Source organism: Trachemys scripta, chromosome 11, assembly GCF_013100865.1.
Source record: "Trachemys scripta elegans isolate TJP31775 chromosome 11, CAS_Tse_1.0, whole genome shotgun sequence".
NCBI lineage: Eukaryota > Metazoa > Chordata > Testudines > Emydidae > Trachemys > Trachemys scripta.
Genome location: NC_048308.1, coordinates 31842418 through 31864661, shown reverse-complemented (window position 1 = coordinate 31864661; position 22244 = coordinate 31842418). Strand labels below are relative to the sequence as shown.

Below are 22244 nucleotides of genomic sequence, written 5' to 3'. Positions count from 1 at the left end.
TAGTCAGTGCTGGTGGGTTTGAAATCCTGAGTTCCAAAGAAGAATCTTTTCCTGAGATTTCCACTGCTTCCTAGCATGAGCGAAGTCAGTAGCTTGGTGTTTCTGGTCTTCATCTGGGCTGATATGAAAACATTCACAGAGGCTTGAATTTTTTTATTTTTTTTTATTTAACAAACCTTTTGAAACTCAAACCAAGTTTCAGTTGGGTTCATTTTAAGGGGTAGAAGAAGTAGGCTCAGCACAGTTATTTTATCCCAACAGTTGTTTCCATTCTTATCCAGAACTTGCTAGTCACATTGTGTGTATCCAGTGACCAAATCCATGGCAGAGGCATCATTTTCATGAAGTTTCAATAGGCAGTTTTATCCTGGTGATGCCCATCTCCTCGCTGGGACCCCCATTTTACAGGTGGGGAACTGAGGCACAGAGTTCCCAAGGTCACACAGGAAGTCCATGGTGGAGTAAGGAATTGAATCTGGGTGTCCTGTGTCCCAGACTAGTACCCCAACCACTGGGCCATTCTTCCTCTCTGCTAGCTAGTTAGCCTCCCTCAAATTTCTAACTGTAATAGCACCACTGAACTGAATCTCAAATACCATTCAGTCAAAAATGAGAAGAATCATTCAGTTTTTTCTCGCTTTGTTTTCAATTAATGTTAATCCACTTTTTTTTAAAGATAGCTCAATGATACTTGGGCCCTGATTCACCACTGTGTGACTCCAGTTTAACGCTGGTGCAACTCCACTGAAATCAGTGTAACTGAAGTTGCACTGTGGTGACCCTAAAAGGTTTGGGCCCTGATTCGCTCTCAATGTTTGGGGGAATGCTGCTTGGGAAGAGTCCTATTACAGGGTGCAGATGTCGGAAGCGTCGTCTCACCCTTTCAAAATAGATCTAGTCAAGTTCTAGAGGATGTTCAGAAATCAACTAAATAAAGATACAAAAAATGGAATCTGTGAGGAAAAGTGAGGTGAACTTGGCAAAGAGAAGCTAGAAGGATAACATAACTATCTACAGATACACAAAATGATGTTATAAAGATGATAGTCATTGCTAGTCCATGAGAACAGAATCTGGAATAATGGACAGAAGACGAAGAAGGAAAACTTTACGGTAAATATTTAGAAAACACCCTAAATTCACGTTTCCTGGCATGGGCAAGGTCAGTACCATGCTACTACCAGCATGTCTTTTTGTTATGTACCAGCAGGTCTTTTTGTTATGACTTTGTATACAGCCTAGCCCAGTGGGTTTATTGTCTCTCTTTGGAGTCCCTCAGCACTTCCACAATGCAAATAAACAAACAAACAACAACAATAAAAGGGAACTGGAAAAGAGATACTAAAAGTGGCTTTGAAATCACTACCAGTGGGGACATTCGAGCCCTAGACTAAGCATTCATCGATCAGAGATGATTTGAGAATTAAATCAATCCTGCCATGATGCAGGGAATTGGACAAGATGATCTACTAGAGTAGAACCAGTGCAAACCAAATAATTCTATGATCATACTTGCATGGGAGTTACCATACTATATCAGACCTAGGGGCCATCTTATCCAGCTTCTTGTCTTTGACAATAGCCAGTGCACCATGCTTTAGAGGAAGGTGCAAGAAACCTTGAGGTGGGCAGTTATTGAATAACCTGCCCATAAGGAAAGCTTTTTTCTAACCCTGTCCGCTATTGCCTTAGATTTCTTTGTGGGAAAGCAAAGGCCTTAATTTAACCAAAATGACAAAAATACAGGATTTGTCCAATGGAGTTAAAAGGTGGAAGCAACCTGCGATATAACAACTCCCTTTGTTTTGCGGATGGCGATAACAAATCTGATTTTCCTCATATAAAAACATTCTTCAGAGAAAGATAACTCTTTATGTAAATGTTGTTGCCAAGCTGTTTGTAATGGTTAAATTATACTTTGATGGGAACTCTTCAGAAAATATTCAGTTCAGTTAAGATTTTTTTGGAAACGCTCCAATTAAGTGACGTTAATGAGCTTTTTGTTGGTAATGTAATTAAAATTCAGCTGTTCTAATTGTAAAAAGGAAAAAATTATAGCTCTGAGAAAGCTAACAGTAAAATAAGCAAATATAACATAAAGCAGGGCTAATTAAATGGTGATTATATGGGCCTCTGTGAGTGTTCTACTGACAACAGTACTTTCAATAATGGGTGATTTCACAAATGAGGAATACAAGTCAGTTGAATTTATTAGGGCCTAATTCTCAACTCTCTTACAGTGGTGTAACTCCAGAGAAGCCTCTGTAAAATGGGTATGACTGAGCAAAGAATCCGTATTTAGGTGTCTAAGGATAAAATAGGCACCTGCTGCAATTTTCAAAAGCACCTAACGCCCATTGATTGAAATGGGAGTTAAACACCTAGGCACTTTTAAGATTTCACATGCCACCTATCTGTATCTTTAGGCATCTAAATACCTTTAAAAATCAGCCCCTACTATCTAATATTGGAAGTATAACCAATTAAATGATTCTGACCTAATGAGTCATTCATAAGCTGTGTAAGGTATGAAGCCAGAAGCGCTTGGAGGGATGGGCATACCTGGAGAGTTTAAACGGGGTGTGTGTGTGTCTCTGTGTGTAGATAGATAGATAGATGAAATAATGTTTAGAAGTGGACTAAGTTGCCTGGGCATCATTGTTAATCTGCTCTAGTGCCTAGCTATTATCTGGGAAAATAGAGCAGGCATTGTTAAACTTGGCTTCTGGGGGTGGGGGAGAAAGTAGTGGTATAGACAGGGGCGGGGGAGGGGAGAAAGCACAGCATTCTGTTAGTTCTGCTTAATGTTTTTCTATATCAGCCACTATGCACTCGGTTCATTGTTTGTAAGGAAAAGCAGGACTACGTCTCCAGTACAGTGTGACGACTACACAGCACTGCTGGAATAACTTCTACCCTGCAATCAGTAAGACAGGGCAGGTGAGTTAAGTAGTTAAGGGTGGGAGGTGATATCTTCAGCTGATGCCAGTATTGAAATCTCCTTGTAATCACATATGCTCTGTCCACATAGGCAGTCTGTGCTAACAGCAGGCAATAGGGCTGATGTGCAATGCAGAAACTCCCGTGTGTTCATCCCTTAGCAACTGATCCTGCCCATCAGAATCCCTGCAGCACTCTCCACTCTGTATTGCCATCCACCAAGTCTGGCACAGTCTAGCATGTCTACTGACTGTCAGAATGAGCTAACACACTCCTCCCCTCACACAGGGGTTCAGGCAGGCTACAGCTCCACGTAGCCCCTGCCTCCAGTCAGGCTTTCAGCTCACCCCTGGGTGGATAGCCTGCCTGCTCTGCTTCCTGCTTCTCAGCCTTCTTTCAGGCTGCTTCCAAGAGATGGAAACTCTCTACCTCCTGCCCTCTGGGTCTCCTCCCAAGCTGGGCTCACCCAGCTCTATGGAAACAAACTGTGCTCTCCCGCAGCTGAGCTTTAGTTCTAATTAGGCCTGGCCCATTCTCCAGGTGCAAGCAGGCAGGTTAACTGATCTCTCAGGCCTATATTACCCCTTTCCCAACATGTGTGAGGTGAACACCCTATCCATACCTTGGATTTAGTCTCAAACATGACATTTTAACTCGCTCTGACACAATTTACCACAGTGGACAGCTAAACTTTGGCTTTAAATAACTCGAAGGGGATGTCTACACTTGGAGTTGGGAGTGTGAGTCCCAATCAAGGAGACATGCCTGTGCTAGCTCCAATCAAGCTATCACGCTAAAAACAGAGTATAGCTGTGGCAGCAGGAGTGACTAGCCACCCTGAATGTGGTCCCATTGAAGATGGTAGGTACCTAGTCAGGGTCTGGTTGCAACACCTCAGCTTCACTCTGTAGCATGCTGTGTCAGTCAGAGCTAGCCTGGGTAGGTCTCCTTGAGCTCCAAATCCCACCCCCAGCTCAAAGTGTAGCTATTTAAACAAGTCTGCTAAGTCAGTGGAGATGGAGTTTTAGAGAGGAAGTGTGTAGACACTACTATTTTATTTGTATTGAGCAGAGAAGTCCTTGTACTGGGAAATAATCAAACACTGATTAGATTGCTTACAGTTCCAGTTCCCCTGTGGATGCGTTGCAAGCACAAAATAAACCAAACATGGTGGCAAAGCAGGGGCTGCTTCAGCTCAGTGGCTTAAATAGTTCACGTACAGCATCTACACGTGCACAGCAGTAGATCCTCTGGCCACACTCCAATCCCATGCTCTCTCCTGCTCCCTGCCCCCCCCCCCCCATTCCATACTGTACAGGATGCACATGCCCCATGAGCATCTCTCCCACATCCAGCCCCTCTTTCCCAGCCAAACTGGAACTACACCAGTTCTGCTGCACTGGACCTTCTGTGGCTGCAGAATAGGCCTGGAGAAAAACATGAGTGAAAAGGCCAAGTGCACCTCCAGCCAGTCCTCCAGGCCATGGTTCAAGCCCATAACAAATTGGATCAGAGATAAAGTCAAATTCACATCACATTCAGTATTTTCCAGTTTATCAGTCAGCTCCCAATTACAGGGCACAGCTGTTTAATACATTTTACAGAGCCATTTAATGCTTTGTATTTAATCTGAATAATTTATCATATTTGCTAACAGTATTGATATTACTTTCAATTATATTCATTGTCTTCACAAAATGTAGCATAGCTAGTACACAGTGGGCCAACTTCTCTGCCTGTGTAAATTGCTGCAGCTCCATTGATTTGTGGCCCGTTGCATAGGAGTGATACCTCTACTCACTGAGGGCCAAACCCCCAGCCTTGATACATCCATGGCATGGAGCCTAGCTGGAGCTGCACAGTTTAGCCAGGTGCTGGGGCACTAGAGTCTTTTATGTAGCCTGAGGGGGGAAAATCCTCCTTCACTGAAAGCCATCACTGCTCTGTGAGGTGTAGTCAAGACTGGGGAATGATGTCAGGCAGGTTATGAGCATATGCTGTGCCTCTCTGAAACCCACAGTGGACTTCAGATCCCCTCTGACTGACAGGCAGTGGTGAGGACCCTTAACAGGTCACATAGCCCAAACAGTATAGTCCTGGCTGACAAGTCATTGGACAGATGAACCTCCAGGGTAACTGTCATGAAAAGAGAGGGGCATGTTTACAGCCCATTCCCCCAAAACACAACCACCACCAATATGCATTTGTTGTGTATTTAATAACAAAAATGGTAGAAAAACAGTAACAAAAAAAGGTCACTGGATTGTGCTGACTTGGTTGAAAAACAAAATTTAGAAAAAAAATGTTTATTTTTCATAAAAAATCAAATTGTGATGAGAAACTTCCTTGTAAGTACAAAATTCAAAAAATTTCAACCACCTCTAATAAATACACTGGACATGTACTTGAAACATTTCTGTAATTTTGTTTGGCATACAGCTCACCCATTGCATACAGTTGCACTCACAAATATACAGCAATAACTAAAAGCACAGATGGTTTTTGCTTCTTTCCTGTAAAGTTTTTATATCGTGTATCATTCAAGACATATTTGTAATTTGATGATCACAACTAGATTGTGCTGAACTAAATAATCTATGTAGCAAGTTGCCTATCCAGTTGCATTCAGCTGCTCTGTTTCATACTTCATACTTATTTGAAATGACTATACTGTAAATAGAAAACTTTATTTTTACACTAGAGAATAAATAGGACTAAACAAACAAGAAGAAAAGAACTGACAGAATTTTGGGGAAGGTGATATTGTATTATCTTCTGCAGAGCTGATTTAGGAAGGCTGTGTATCTTTCAACTAAAAATAAATAACACTCAACGTGTAGTAATGTAAAGTTAGTAGCAATCCCTTGCAACAGGACTATCTGTATACCATACTGGACAAGAAACTGATAAAAGGCCAACTGAACACCATCTGCTGTCCTGCCTGGGAACTGCAGAACTGGTGTGTTCTCATAGAAGGGTAGGAAAGTTCACCAACATGATGGAGAGACACAGTACCTTGCAATATTGAAGGATTCAACCCACTTTCCTATTTAAAGTCTGATTTTGCCCCCATACCTAACAATCTTAAAATCTTAGTTCAGAGTAATTTTTTTAAAAATTTGGGGCAAGGTAGGCAAGGCACTTTAGTGGTACGCCTCTACCTCAATATAACATGGCCCAATATAACATGAATTCGGATACAACGTGGTAAAGCAGCGCTCTGGGGGGGGCGGGGCTGCGCACTCCAGCGGATCAAAGCAAGTTCGATATAGCGTGGTTTCACCTATAATGCGGTAAGATTTTTTGGCTCCCGAGGACAGCATTATATCGGGGGAGAAGTGTATTAAGATTCCCTAAAATGAATGGATTTGGTTTTGCAAGTTGTGTGAATGCTTAATTTCGCTCCCAAACATCTTGGCATAGAGGCTGCAGACCTGTTTCATTCTGTCAGTGCAGGGGAGGATTGGTGCCTGGGATTAGTTTGGGGTGTGTGTGCAGTGAGGTTGTGTTGGAGAGGAATTATACAGATATTAACACACCTTTCAGACAAAAGTTTGAAAAGCTAAAGTATGTGTGATATACATGCACTATTTGGATCCATGTGTTAATATATGTAAGCACACAATCCCAATCCATACATTGAATCAGGGCTTGAATACATTTTGGATTGGTGAGAGCGAGAATAGAAAGATAAGGGGGAGAGAAATGAGAAATCGAGACAGGAGGGAGTAAAAAGGAGATTGATGATGAGGGAAAGTGATGCAGGAAGAAATGAATGAGGAGGGAGAATGAATTGATATAGGAAGGAGGAAGAGTGAATGAAAAGTGGAGGAATGTAGGGAATGGTAGTGGGAGAGGCTGTGCACTTAAGTTTTAAACTTCAGCACAGGCAGTCATTTGTCATTCACATAGAGAAAACTTAACAGGAACATTGGTTTCAGTATATGGACCCTGTGAGTGGAACAATGCAATAACTTCACAATGTTAGAAATTAAAATATACCATGTGGCCAGTGTAAGGTGGCATGATATGATGAGATTTGCTGTTCCCTAGGTATATACAGTAATACCGTACTAGTTACATAGGTATCTATGGGGTGGGAGTTGGTGAGCATACATTACAATTTGTATTTGCTGTTATATTACATATGTGCTCTAGACCTATAAGGCTAGATTCTGGTTTATATTCTGACTCCTTTTATGCTCCTCAGGTTGTATGTGTGGCTGGAAGCTGGCCAGTCGGTCAGCAAAGAATTCTTCTAATGAAGGAGAACTCTGCTGATGTGAGGGGATAGGTGGGGAGAGAGAGGACGTATCTTTAGGGACCGTACTCCAGTATCATAAGTTAGCCCCTCCGATGCTCTAGTTCATGCTGGGGCCACTGCTGGTGCACAGGTTCAGTGAGCTGAAAGTGGCTTCCTAGTGGTCCCACACCCTTCCCTCTACCAAGCAGAACTTTAGGCTTAGGGGAGTGTTTAGCCCTTAATTTCTAATGTCTTATCTGGACCATCTGATTGCTTACAAATGTAATAAGCACTTTCAGTTGTACAGACATTATTACAATTTGTACTTACAGGTTTAGCAGGTAGTTCCAGATCCATATTGTCCCCATCCATGAAAAATCCCACAGGAGGAAGTCTCCATTGGGATCCCCTCTTGGAGACCCCAGACTGTTGTTTCATAAAAGAGTATGAAGGATCCATCCCCCAACACTGGCATATCCTCAGGAATCTGTTCAGATCCCAGGTCCTCTATGCCAGTTTTGGCTATTGGTGCCCTTCCCTCCTGCCTCCTTGGCAATGCTGCTTCATCAGAGCTGGGCTACTGACCCTGTCACTGATGCCCCAAGGACTCACTCTGAAGGGCACCTCTACATGATATAATACAGCCTGGGCCTGTATTATCCTTTTAAACTCATTTCCAGGGCACCGGGCTATATGAGCAGATCTAGGGGGCATGATGTAGATCTCAGTTATGCAACAAGTATTTGGCATACAGATCACAGACGTACCGTATATTCTCAGATGTAGGAATTTACAAAATTGATACATTGCACCTGGAGATAATTTGAATTGAAACCAAACGTTTCTGTTACATTCAATCTTTCTGGTTTAGGGGTTTGCACTGGTGCCCATCGCAGTAGTATCTCAGCTTTTCTTGGGTTAATTATATTGGCACAGCAAGGTCTCTGGTGGACTTTATGGAGTCTTCCCTTTCTCTGGTTGTGGGGGACTTTGTGTGAGGTTCATGTTTCTTCTTATTATTATTATTATTATTATTACTGTTTTATTATGTTAAACTTATAAAATTGATGGGTGAAGTCCTCTCCCCACTGAAATCAATGGGAGTTTTGCCATTGACTTCAGTGGAGCCAGGACTTCACCCATCAATTTTAAATTAAATGTCAGATAGGCAAACATGAATTTGAAGGACATGTTGCATTGATTCCTAGCACCTTTATTTAATTGCGTATAGCCCTAATGTCCTCCTGATTGATATTTACTTCTTTTGACATTGACACCTCATTCCTTTTGCGTCTCCATTAAGGACCCATCTCAGCACTGATGTCATATGGTAAGCAGAATCAATATGTGTAATTGCTTGTAAAAATTGTCAAATGTAAAGTAAAGAATGGCAAATATGATTTTTTTAAGTTGAATAAGGAAACTGTCAGCAATGATGCACTCTCATAATGCTTACTAGAGCTGAACAGTATATATAAGGCTTAGCCACAGAGGCAGCTAGGCAGATCTCAGGATCCTGAAGGCTTCCCAAAGTTCTGGAAGAGTAGCTACTCTTTCCCCAATCGCTGTGCATCACTTCAAAGTATCAGAAGGTAAGATTCATGCTAGCCACCTATAAGATTTATTCAATGGGCTGAGTGCAATTGTTCTGTCCAAGGTTTGTAAAGCAAATACAGGATCTCTCAACATGGTGCTTTTTAAGTTATTCTTTTATTATTATTATTTATTATTATGTATTATCTTTTTATATTTGGAATGAATAAGTAGTGTATATAGTTAAATTTTAATCACTTTTAGTTTATTCAATGGAAGGCAACTAATTTAAGAGAGAATGATCCAAAGATGCAAAATCAACTTCTAAGGCTGACAGAAATGATAGAAAGGAGGATGATTAAACATGGAATCATGGAAGAAATGCATTATAGTAAGAATTTAAATGTTAGACACTTATACATAAATACTGATTTTTGTTGTTTGTCTTACACTCCCATTTTCAAATACCATTCACTAGACATGTGTCCACAGATACTGAACCATTTTGACTTTAAACATCGTCATCCCTTGTACGAACATCCTAAAAGTCCTATAGAAATTAATAGGGATGAAACTAGCAGGGGGCTAGAGAAATTAAATAGGTTTCTATGAACATTACTTGAAAATATCTCAAGGCAGATTTGCCACTCCATTACAACAGTTTTACACTGGTCTAACTCCATTGAAAGTATGTGGTTTTCATTCATTTTATGTATATTACACCATAAAATGCCATATGGGAAAGTTATATATCATTTAATAGAAAATTATAACCTTCTTGTTGGTTATTTTGAACCAGCCTACAGAATTTAATACAGAATTACATCCCAGTTGTGGAATACTGTAGGATGGTGCAAAAAACTTCTAGAAAGGTATCGATTACATTCTACAGAACTTTTCCATAAATGCATTTTACAGTGCATTGTGTATAAATTAGTAGTAAATTACATGTACATTAAAGAGATAGTCGATTCAGAATTAATAACCTGTACTATCTACAACAGTCTCAGATCTCCAGAAATCTATTCTTATTCACTTTTTAATTTTCAAATGAAAATATTTCTCATTATTCAGCCATGATGTAACTCAACGGATTGTTGGAATGAATTGGGCTTTTAGCAGGATTCTTTGTGAAAACTTTGTTGCAATATATCCAAGTACAGCTTCCACACAGTACACTAAAGAAATTTGTAGTAAAATATGTTCAGAAGACTAGTGAAAGTCCAGGTTATCAAGAAAAAATATTCCTCTGTAATTCCAAATGCAAAGTCAATGCTATATGAGTCAATAACTGTTTTCAGTCTTAAACATTTTGATCAAGATTTGATAAATACATATTATTGACAGTCTCTCTGGTGGCTGGGATCCTGGTTAAGAACATCCATTCAGCTGATTTGTTAATTTTTATGTGTCTCACTGTAACAACCTCAGTTTAGCTAATACATTTTGAAATTGCAGGAAAGGAAGGATTTGAACTGTACTTTCTAATTTCTAATTGAAGAGGAATTAGAAATGAATTCATTAGCCAACTAAAAAAAACAGATAATTTTCTATTTAAAATTCATTTCAGTTTGACTGGAACTTTGACACTTGAGACTGCAAGTTTTTGTAGCTGTTTCTACAAAAAATCTAAACCTCTCAAACAGATTCAAGAGCCAGGTTCCACTTGCTATAGAAATAGTTTTATCTGGCTTTCAATAAATAATGATAGGTAATAAATCTGTACAAATATTCTTTTGTTAATAATTCCTCTTTCTCTATAGGGCACACTTTTGTGTTTTCTAGAAGGAAGTAGTAATAGTATAAGAACACATTTCTAGTTACTACTTTTGTCTTTGACTTATAGAAAATAAATAACTATTACTGATCGTGATTACCAATGCTAAATATTGAAGAATAAATGTACAAAAATGCATCTTAAATTTTAAGATAAAACATTTGACAAATATTTAATGAAAGTGCAGCAGTTTTCAAAATATCTGGCTGGCTAAAAGGCAGGTTCCTCTAACTTAAAGATTTTCAAATCTTGCAAATACTTTAGTAATCTTTTCTTTTTTTTACTAATCTCACCAAATTCTACTTGCTGATACAACCTAAAGTCTTGATTCTGAAAAACATATTTATTTAGAAAGAACTCAAACACTTACTTAAATTTAAACATATGCCAAAATCATATCAAAGTAAATGGGAGTGCTCTCATATATAGCATTAAGCACTTTGTGTAAGTCTTGCTGGATTGGAGCTTAAGGATCTGTCCCCAAACCCACTGAAATTAATGAGAATCTTTCCAAAGATTTCAGTAGACTTTGAATCATGCTCTTTCTATTTCTAAATTATTTACTGAAGATCAACTTTTTCTTATTGAGGATATTCAACATAAACAGTATTTAATAATCAAACTATTTCATGCCAAATCCTGCCTGTTCTAGAAACTTTTGACTGAGAAATAAGTGTGAATAGATGTCAGGATTTTTCTCCTGTAGTCTTTAAACACGTGAAATGTGAAACTGATGTATTCTTTAGGATCAACATTGGATGTCAGTGTTGTACCATTGAAGTACAACTCCAAGTGGACGGAGTGTTAAATATTGTAGCTGGATTTTAATAGTTTTAGGACCAATATGACACTTCTAGGTACAATATGCATGGTATGTTGAAATGGAGTAATCAAACCTTATGCTTTCGGGGCATAAACTAATCACTACAGAGGTCAGAAAGGAATCCCTCTCTATGTATACCATTGCATGATCAACCAGCTGCAATTATGAAGGCACTTGCCTTTGGCGTATTTGGTATTGACCCCTGCTAGAGATAGGATAATGGATTTCATGGCTCAAAGGTCTGATCCAATATGGAAAATCTTATATTCTTCAATTCATTTTTCTAGCTCTGACTAAAATGCCACTTAACTGTATTGCCTTATGTTGCAACACAGCAGTATTGTATTGCTATTGGCCAGTAACATTTCATTGAAAATAGTGCCTTACCTAGTCACAGCAGCACTAAAGGACTGCTGCCAGACAGTCCAGCTCTGCTCAGGCAGAGCACACAAGTAGTTAATACCAGGGGGCAGATCCTCAGATGGTGTAAATTGTCATAGCTCCCTGAAAGTCAATTGAGTCGTGACAATTTGCACCAGCTGCGGATCTGCCCCTAGCTATTTAGAAATCCAGTTTCATGATTGTTTGGTTTCTATATCCTGCACTGAGTGTTCAGTACGTACTTCTGTATGCAGATCTTCTATGTACTTCCTCTCTGGCATCATTGCTCTGCATCTAAGTTATATGTATTTAGCTCTGGGGAAGAAAACCTCAATATGATAGTCTGAATACTGATGTACAATAAACAATGAACCTTACTCAGTGCTTACTGGTAAGTGCTTGCTATCCATCAATTGCGTAGTACTTGGCTTATTATATTTTCCACTCATAGATTTTAGCCAAATTATTGGGCATTTGGAGTCCATTGAATCTTCTACTCTGTTACGTTTCATGTCCAGTTGTGTGTTATCTTATAATTCATGGAAGATACAAGTTGTCATGCTCAGTTATGTCTGAAAACCTGCTCTGAAATGTGTCATAGCATAAACCTGAAACAACAAGGTTTCTGGTCCGTTCTTACTTCAGCCCATGGTGCCAAAGTAATGCAGTATAGAGCGGGTCCATTTCTGCTCTGACAGACACACTGTGTGGCTCACTGAATTCAAATAAACAATATCACTGGGATTTTATGGGGGTATAAATCAGTGCAGAATTTAGCTTTAGATGTGTACAAGGGTCCCTTATTCTGAAATCTGGACCAATGGGGAGGATTACAAATAGTGTGGAAGGTTAAATTTAGGGGGTTTTTTTATTGGCCTGCAGGGATTTAGTTAGCCACTTAACATTTTATTTCAACTGGCTCAATTTTCCTATCTCCCTTTGTTTTTCAGACTGTAGTATAAACTTCTCTGGAACATTTTCATGGATGGGAGAGTGGCTCTTTCAGGCACACAACAGAGTATCAGTTCAAATGCATGATGAAACACTTCCAGTGACATTCAATTTCTGTGAACTTATTACAATTTCAGTTGCTTTATAGTGAATTAACATTGTCATCCATGCTGATTTTAAAGCATGAATTGATGAAGATTAGCTAATTTTTGAGCTAAATATCTTGGCTTGTTTAATTTATTTTTAATAGCCAAAAGCATGAGTCCAAAATGTATATTCATTAATTTTATTAAACAATCATTTCATAAAGTTAAGAACTGACCCAAAGCAAGTACTTTAAAATCTACTTGCTGCTTTATAATATTTTTGCTTCAATTTCATAGATGTTTTCATTACAAATCACTTTAGTCTATGAAACAGACCAGGCAAATATCTACTGCTGCTCGCTGATGTGCTAACTTGTGTGAGTGGTCTGATTGAAGTCAACAGGGCTATTTGCAGTAATAGGGACTATGCTCAGCAGTAAGTATTTTCAGTATTGAGTAGAGTTGGTCAAAATTATTTTGGTCAAATATTTTATTCTATTAAAAATGCTGTTTCAAGGCAGTCGAAACTGTGAATTCGAGTTGAATTTGGAGAATAGTCTCAGATGAATAAAAAATGAAAAAGAAATTTAGAAAAAGTCAAAATGTTTGACAGTTTCAAAATGAAATATTTTGACTTTTCATTCCAAAATGACATTTCATTCTAAATTTAGCTAGGTTTTTTAAAATAATTAAGGTTAAAAAGCACCCAAAAATGTAACAAAATGAAATGAAAAGCTGAACAAAATGGTTCATTCAACCTTAATCATTTTTTTCCAGTTCTGCCAGCAAACCAAAAAAGTCAATTATTTATTCATCTCCAATATTGGGTCCATAAGATAAATCAAACTAATAATAGTACATTTGAATAACGATAATGTTTAACATTTACATACTAAAGAACAGATGGTAAACACCTTACTCACATTGGTGATTGCTCACTGAAATATATAATTGAAGACAATGAGACTACTTGTGTGAGAAAGTGTTCATCAGTCTGAATAAGAGATTCACAATATAGCTCTGAACCACCAAAACATACATATATTTATAATATTGTGGGCCACACTGTGATACTCTTACTCACAATGAATAATCTTACTCATGAGACCGCACAGGGAGTAGGATAGAGATCACAATCTAGTCCTTTATTATTAATTGTATATAGTCAATGGAACTACCCACAGCAATGTGCATTACACCTAGCAGCATACCAGGATCAGCCCTTAATGGCTGAAGCAAGGTATAAGCCTAATTATGGACTAAAATGGAAAATCTAAGACTGTACGAGTTATAGCATTGTATCAAAAGCACCATAAACACAACAGAATTTCAGAGTAGCAGCTCTAAGGTGCCACAAGTACTCCTTACAACAGAATTTGATATACCTTCTGTATCAGAAATTTCTAACCATAAATGTATTTATTTTTTGTAAAAGTCACACTCTGGATTGAAATTTGCCTATTTTACCCAATGAGCCCAATCCTACAGGGGTTCATTGCTTTAAATGATAAAAACAAAAGCATACAAAACACAAGGATTTAGAAGTGAGGGGATGAAGAAAAAATGCTCAGTTAGAGCAAGAAGAGTGGCTGGATGTGACACTGCACTCTGTGATGGGATTTTGCTTTTATTTCTTTAGTCAATAAATTCAGAAAATTAAAAACCACCTGGTGTTATAGTATGACAATTGCAACACATTGAAACTATGTAGGATTTTCATTCTCCTTTCATATACATGGAGTTTCATTCCATTCTATATTAGTGGGTTTCCTTGTCTATATATTGACTCCAAAGTATGTAAAGAGGACTATATTTATTCCCCCCCCCCCATCTGTGTTCTGACAGGCAATGAAAATGAAAAGCATTTATTTTGTGGCTGGATTGCTTTTAATGATCATTCAAGGCAGCTGGCAAAATCCTCTTCAAGACACAGAAGAGAAATCCAGGTAAACACAACAAATCAAACATCTCAGAATAATCCAAACATACTCCCCTGTACTTTTCCCGCAACTCGATGCAAAATCTTTGACTTGAGGAAAAGTTTCTTATAATATTACAGTATATTTAATTCATCTATGGATCAGAGAAGGATATCTATATTGCAAAGTGCAGCCCACCAGTTGTTTGGTGTTTCTAACAGTACCCTTTTATTGTTGTCCTAATAGACTCTTAGTTATACAGTTACCAGGCTGCTATACTGATTGACTCTGTCAGCCAGCTAACAATCATATCAGTAGCAAGTAATTTTTGTTTCTTTTCTTTGTTCTTATTCTGTTGGAATATAGAATTTTTTTAAAAAAGAAGTCAATGCAGGAATAGCACCTGTAGAAAGTGCTATCATCAATGCTGATTAATGTATTACACGCTATTCATAGATCATTCAAAGCTTCCCAGACTGAACCATTAGATGAATCTAGACAGCTGAATGAAGTAAAACGTCATTCACAAGGCACATTCACCAGTGATTACAGCAAGTACTTGGACACTAGACGAGCTCAGGATTTTGTGCAATGGTTAATGAGCACTAAAAGAAGCGGGTAAGCATTATAAATCTGCATGCACATCCATAAACTAGTGCATGTCAGGAATCAGTTCACTATTCAGCATGCACATCCATAAACTGGTTTGAGCATTGGCCATCCATAAACTAGTGCATGTCAGGAATCAGTTCACTATTCAGCTTCCCCTCACAGAACATGATCTATTTTCCTTTTAAATGCATAGCATACAAATCAGAGAAGAAGACCTTCAGGATAATTGAAACATAGCATTGATATGTTGTTAGCAAAAAATGAGCCAACTGTGGAAGATCATTGTTATATACTAGTTCAATCTTTTCTGAAATAGCAGAAGTGATTGGTTGAAAATAGTCATCAGTCTTTTGGCAGGTATTAGTGTGGTATCTGATTTGTCATCTGTAAGGAAACTCTTTCAGGAAGATGGACTCAGTGACCTAATAGGTCTTTTCCATATTTAGCTACTCTGATCCTGTGGTCTCCTTATAGAACACTTATAAAGGATTAAGCTTTGTCGGCCACTAGATACCTCGATTGTGCCACAGAAATACTGGCAGTGCATGCCTTTTTGGAAGATATATTTTGGTTAAATACAAGTCTCTGGGCTCAGCATAGAAGTAACTGGATGAAATTCTATGGCCTATGATATACAAGAGGGGTCAAATGGTCCCTTCTGGTTTTAGTTAGCGCTGCTAACATTTTAACTTCCCGTGCTAAGGTGGTCCTTAAAAACTGAAGTATGGAACTAAGAGTTTCAAGAGCCTGTATTCAATTACATTCGTAGCCCCCGAAAGCACTCACCTGTGTCATTTAGCATGCACAGATTTTTACAGTAATATTTAAATAATATTCAATAGCATTTTATGAGCTAATGCATATTATGCATACAATGCAATGTACTAATATAATATCAGATATCTAATGACTCTGGGCCTTTGCTACAGACAACCGGCACTGGATGAGAGAGAGAATGAAAAATTCCTGGACCAGCTATCAAGGTACTTTAAAATGCTGGATATGTTTCTCATAAGGAATTGAAACAATTAATATTTCTGTTGGGTAGGAAACAGCCAACAATATAGAGAATTCCTTACACCTTCAAAATTATAATGCAGGAATTAGATACTCCAGCCATAGAAGAAGGCATTCTGGGTCTAATTTTTACAATTAGGGAGGAAATGATTGAGACTTTCATTATGATAGAGAAGCTTGGAACCAGTGGCTGTGAGCTAACTGAATTCTGGAATGGCCTTGAGAATGTAGCAGTACGAGAGTATTAGATTTCAGGAAAGGAAATTTTAGGGAATAAAGAAATCTAATGAGTAAGGTACAATGGAGAAGTATTAAAATCCCACAAGTGTGAGATAAGGCAGGGGAATCCTAAGAAATACTGGACACAAGACCAATGAAAGAGGAATGATATATGATGAGGCAGCAAGAGATTTTAACCGAGTAACACAGGGATCAGTGTTAGGTCCATTTTTATGTAACTTGTTCATTGTAGAAGGGGGAATAGATGGCATGTAATTGAAAAGTGCAGATGGTACTAATTGGGAGGAATGTCAAACTCCCAAGCAGATGGAAAAATAATGCAAAGGGCCCTAGAGAAATTTGAAACATGTGCAGAAAATAATAAATGCTAAAAATAAATTAAAACTAATACATCTGGAGAAAAATGCCCCCAAACTTGTCTTCTCTGCCAGGAGGCAGGGAATGGACGACCCGAGCAGTTATAGTGAGCAGCAAATTAGACGAAATTTTGCAGTGCAATTTGGCTTCAGAAAATGATCAATTTTGTTCTGAATAAGCAAAGGCAGTGCGTCAAAGGAAAGGGAGGAAACAGTCCATTTCTACACACCCTAGATGTGAGCACACCTGAAAAGTTCTGGAAATCACATGACAAAACGGATATTAAAAAACTGGAGGTTCTTCAAAGAAGAGTAACCAAAAATGCTCAATGGCTGGAGGAAATGAAGGCAAAAGGAATTAAATCTGTACAGTTTGGCTATTAGACAAAAGGGGGATATTATGGAATTATTTAAGGTGGTGCCAGGGGGTGTAACTAAGACCTAGGGTGAAAATATGAAGGCTAATTTTGGGGGAAACTTCCTGCTAATGAAAAATGCTGGTCTGGCAGGAAATAGAAGCCAACAGAAGCAAGCAAAGGGCACAAATAAAGTGATAACATGGTCCTGATCATAAGAGAACTGCTTTTATTTCAGCAATGGACTCTCGAGGCGTCATGCTGAATTTGAGAGGCACGCCGAGGGCACCTATACCAGTGACATCACCTCTTATTTGGAAGGTCAAGCTGCCAAAGAGTTCATTGCTTGGTTAGTGAACGGACGAGGAAGAAGAGAGTAAGAATCCCTCCGTTCCTATCATTAAATGTTGTTTGGCTTTTCTGGTTAGAAATCAAGCCTAATCGAACCATAATGTATTTTTGTTTTATTCTTGCTGTATTTCATATTTTTCTTTGTATCTTAAGATACGATACATTGTGGGTATGAGATGATCATTTTAAATGATTCAGTCCTACTACAGATTAAAATGAAGATGTTGACAAGTTTAATGTGTTGTTACACTGTAAAAGGTCAAGTTAGATTCAAGGTCAACATGTCTAAATCTGAACCAGTCTTTCCTCCAGAATCCCCCCACACTTTTCCCTTTCTAAGATCTCTTTACTGCAGTAAGTTCAAGATTCATCTTCCTGTCCTCAAAGTGCCCTTCCATAGCTCTGCCCCATCTACATTTCTGATCTCTTTGCGCCTACATCCTCTCTTACTCCATACACCTATCACAAGCTTCACTCTTTCCTGCTTATGCACTCCTCTCATTCCTGGCTTTATACCTTCTTTCATTATAACCTTACACTTAGAACATTTAATCGTTTCAAAGGATCCTCGGTCTCTTCCTATTTCAAATCCCTCCTGCTCTTCATGGCTTAGCAACTACTGTGTTCTCATCTGTTATCCGTTCTGTACTTATTTGGGCCTTTAGACTGTAAGCTCTTCAGGGCAGGGATTTCATTTCACCCTCTGTTCTTTGAAAAAATACGTTTTACCAGCTGTAAAGCACCGTGTATGTCTCTGGCACTATTTACAAAATAATAATAATATCAATAATAATAAAATATCTCTAAGACAAGATTGTGTGTTGGAGTCTAGGAAGAGCCAACAGATAAAGTAATTCTGGAAGGACTGGCTATCTCCGAAAGGATAGAATTAAAGAGTGAGATCAGCTATTGAAAAGAGAATGGTGTTAAGTTATGATACTGACATTCTGATTTCCAGTAGTCTTGTTGTCATGGGTAATGAATAGCAGTCAGGGGCAGCAGAAAGGTACCCATGTGTCCATAGATAATGGAGGTAAAAATTAGGGGCCAAGTTCCCAGGTCTGGCCAAGCTGTGTTCAGCCCAGAGTCCTGGATGGGAAAGTGGGGTAAGTGTAAATCACCTTTCTGAAAACTTGATCCTTGACCTTATTCGAGGTCAAACTAGCCTCTGGGATCCCATAGAACAACCTAATGGCCATTGTAAATTATGCAAGTTAGAGGGCTCCCCTAGGGACTATTCTGCCTGCCAGAGGTCACCAAAGCACAGTGTGCTCCAGCTCCAACCCACTGGACCCCTGTCAATTAAAGAACCCCCTTTGCCTGGTGGGAGGGAGCAAATGGGGTAAAGGTGTCTGTCAGGGGAATCTCTGGCTGTCCTGTTAGAATGGATCTCCAGGGGCACAAAGTGGAGCCGGGATCTGGCCTCATACATAGGTGCTGGAATTAGGGGTGCTGGGGGTGCTGCCTCATCCCCTGGTTTGAAGTGGTTTCCATTATGTACAGGGTTTAAAGAGTAGTTAAATGGTTCTCAGCATCTCACTATAAAAATTGTTCCAGCACCTCTGACCCCATATTTCTGTATACAGCATACAACACACACAATTTAGGAAAATACTATAATTGGCAGCTGTTAATTCACAAAGCTCCCAATTGATTTTGCCAAAAGGGTAAATATTCATGCACTAAACACTTTAGGAATTATAAATCTAGGACTTCATAAATCCAATAAAACTATTAATCAGCTGCTTGAAACAGTTGGCTACAATGTAATAATACTTCATTCTTAAGCAGTGAAGCTTATTATGTTTACAGTGGATTTGATTATGTTTTAATCTCAGCTGTGAGTAACATTGGTTTAGGAAACTGCAATTTGATGTATTAGGTCTGGTGTTTTTGGCTTTTTGTTTTTTTTTAATTATAATTGAGGAATTAAGGCTCACTTAAAAAATCTTTGAGAAACAGAGCCCTAACTGGGAAAGGAAGACATCCAAACTGTCTTCTCTCACTGAGAAGTGCTCCAAATGTTCCTTTAACATAGAACATTCTAATACTGGGCTAGCCTTGCGTCTCTTGAAATCAGTGGGAACTCTGAGTGTGTAAAGACTGCAGGATGAGGCCCTTGAAGAGGTTTGTTTATTCTGGTCTGCACAGCTATTATTTGACAATTTCTCCCCTTTAAAGTTTCTCAGAAGAAGCTAATGCAGTTGAAGAACTGGACAGAAGACATGCAGATGGCACTTTTACCAGTGATATCAACAAAATCCTCGATGACATGGCTGCCAAAGAGTTCTTAAAATGGCTGATTAACACAAAAGTTACCCAGAGGTGACTGAATTTTGATCATCTTAAATCTTAGTATATTTAGATGTTTAATATACTTCCAGCACACTGAGGAAAGGCAGCTCATTTTTCACTTAGCTGTCACTATTTATTTATACCCATACACGTATTAAAAATGTTGGACTACAGACCGTGCCATATACTATAAGCAAAACCATTCCAAGTATAGTCTATGTTTTGTATCAAGATCTAGATCTTGTTCCTATTTAAGTTAATGGGAGTTTTGCCACTGATTTGACTTTGACAAGTATTTGGCCCAAAATAAATTATTGGTAAAAGAAACTGACATGTACGTAACAATTATAATCACCAAAGCATTATTAAAACGTATCAAAGAGATTTTTGTAAAAAAGAATACAGTCTTAAAGAGTGGTCTGAGCACAGGTGTGGGAGCCAGGAGCTCTAATCCCTCCTATGACATGAAAAACCTCTATGGCTAAAGTGGGTAATTTAAGCTCCCTGCCTCAGTTTTCCTGTTTGTAAAATGGGAAAATAAAATTTTCTAACCCAGTTCTCAGGGTATTTTAGGAATTATGTGTTGAGGTTTGTAAAGCACTTTAAAGACAATACTGCTCAAATTGAGACATATGTAAGGTGTTTGATTTCCAAAGATGCTGAGTGCCTTCCCTATGAAAATTAGGTCTCTTTCATGCACCTCACACAAAAATGGAAACATCCAAAATCACTAGTCACTTTTAAGAATGTAGGCCAACAAATACTAATTCTTATTATTAAAACTTGAAAATAATTATTAAAATATAAATTTTATTGGTATTTTAATTTTTTTTTTGCATTTAGCAAATTTAGCATCTAGTACAACATGAAAAATGTTGTTTAACAACATGCACTAAAAATCTTTTTAAGAGCTTTACCTTTAGAAATAATTGTGCTTTCAATCTATAATTGAAGGGTTTGTGGAACTAATATCAGTTAAATCTAAACCAGGAAAAATGTCTTCCACATATGTTTAATCTTCTGAATACTGTAACTGGTCCTAATTAAGTCCTTTTGTTTTTCCAGGGACCTTTTGGGGGAATACCAGTAAAAGTACAAAATAAATATGGGACAAGTCAAGATCTTCTTCACTGCATCAGCTGCCGGTCACCAGGGAATTCTGAAATTTGTGTTCTATATATTATATTTATAAGCCATATTGCTTTGCATGCCAAAAAATGAATTTTACTATAGTGTAGTGTTGCCAAAGGATTATATATGAAAAGGTTGTTGTCAAAAGGACACACAGAGTAACAGCTTTAAGAATACAAAAATGCCCCATCTTCATATTTTTCAATTATTTAGGGCCAAAATATCTCTATTTACATTTAGCAATGAAATTATTTTTCTATGAAGTCGACTTATACATAGGATTGATTCCAAACACCAAATATCTGCATTATTAGAAAGGGGCTGATAGTCACAAATGTCTGAGAAGTGAACTTCCCTCTTGAAACCTTTGTTATAAAAAGGCTAAGCTTTCAGGATATTAAATGATAGCCTTAAATAAATTTTTTTCAAGCTTCTTTTTTGTTGTCTTTTTATTTTTTTTTGCATGTGTCCCCCTTGCATCTTTGAAGAAAAACAAGCTTGTTTATATCTAAGGAGTTAAAGTGTCACAGAGCTTCAAGTGATTAATTTGTAATGCTGTGCATAAATTTAGCATTTGTTTCCTGACATTTTCATGGTACAGTATTTCCTCTTATGAATGGCTTTCATGAAATGGTTTTGATGATTTCTAAAACTGGGGATGTGTGAATTTCGAGTAGACTTTTGCTGAAAAAAGAAATTGTGAAAGCAAAAGCTGAGTTTAAAGGGGATAGGGTGGGGTTGTTTTAAAATGTTCTTCGTTATCACAAATTGTTGTATTTTAACAAAATGTGCAAGAGCAGCCATCTTTGCAAATTTTTGAATGCTATGTGTTGCTTGTACGCACTGTTGTGTAATACCATGAACGCAAGCAGCTGGATCAGCTAGTTCGAATATGGTCAGCCAGTCTTCTATGCCCACCACAATCTTCCTCAAAGAACATTTTGTGGCACTCTGAATTCTTGAAACAAATGTTCAACTGACAAGCAGAGTTGAGCATACCTAGAGTGAAAATGCCTGAATCTTGTGGCAGTATTGAGAAAAACATAAACAGGAAAATAAAAAGGGAAAAAACACAGTAGTTGCATCTATGTACTCATATACATGTAATCAGTGGTTTGCGCACTGGTCCTCATGCCCATAGTGATGTAAACTGTCTTACACTCAGTTAGTCAAGATAAGTTGTTAGGCAGCCTTCCTTGATGTAACTCTGGAATAGCCTTTGTGGTGATGCTA

At 38.2% G+C, this 22244-nt stretch overlaps 1 protein-coding gene across 1 annotated transcript; it reads left to right on the top strand.

The window, feature by feature from the left end:
* The first annotated feature begins 8690 nt into the window (after nt 1-8690).
* GCG (glucagon) lies at nt 8691-21445 on the top strand. The gene is made up of 7 exons (XM_034785787.1): nt 8691-8775; nt 14580-14680; nt 15110-15271; nt 16195-16248; nt 17473-17610; nt 19767-19910; nt 20946-21445. The coding sequence occupies exons 2-7, from the start codon at nt 14583-14585 to the stop codon at nt 20968-20970; spliced, it is 621 nt and encodes a 206-aa protein (XP_034641678.1). The 5' UTR covers nt 8691-8775; nt 14580-14582; the 3' UTR covers nt 20971-21445.
* The last annotated feature ends 799 nt before the right edge of the window (nt 21446-22244 follow it).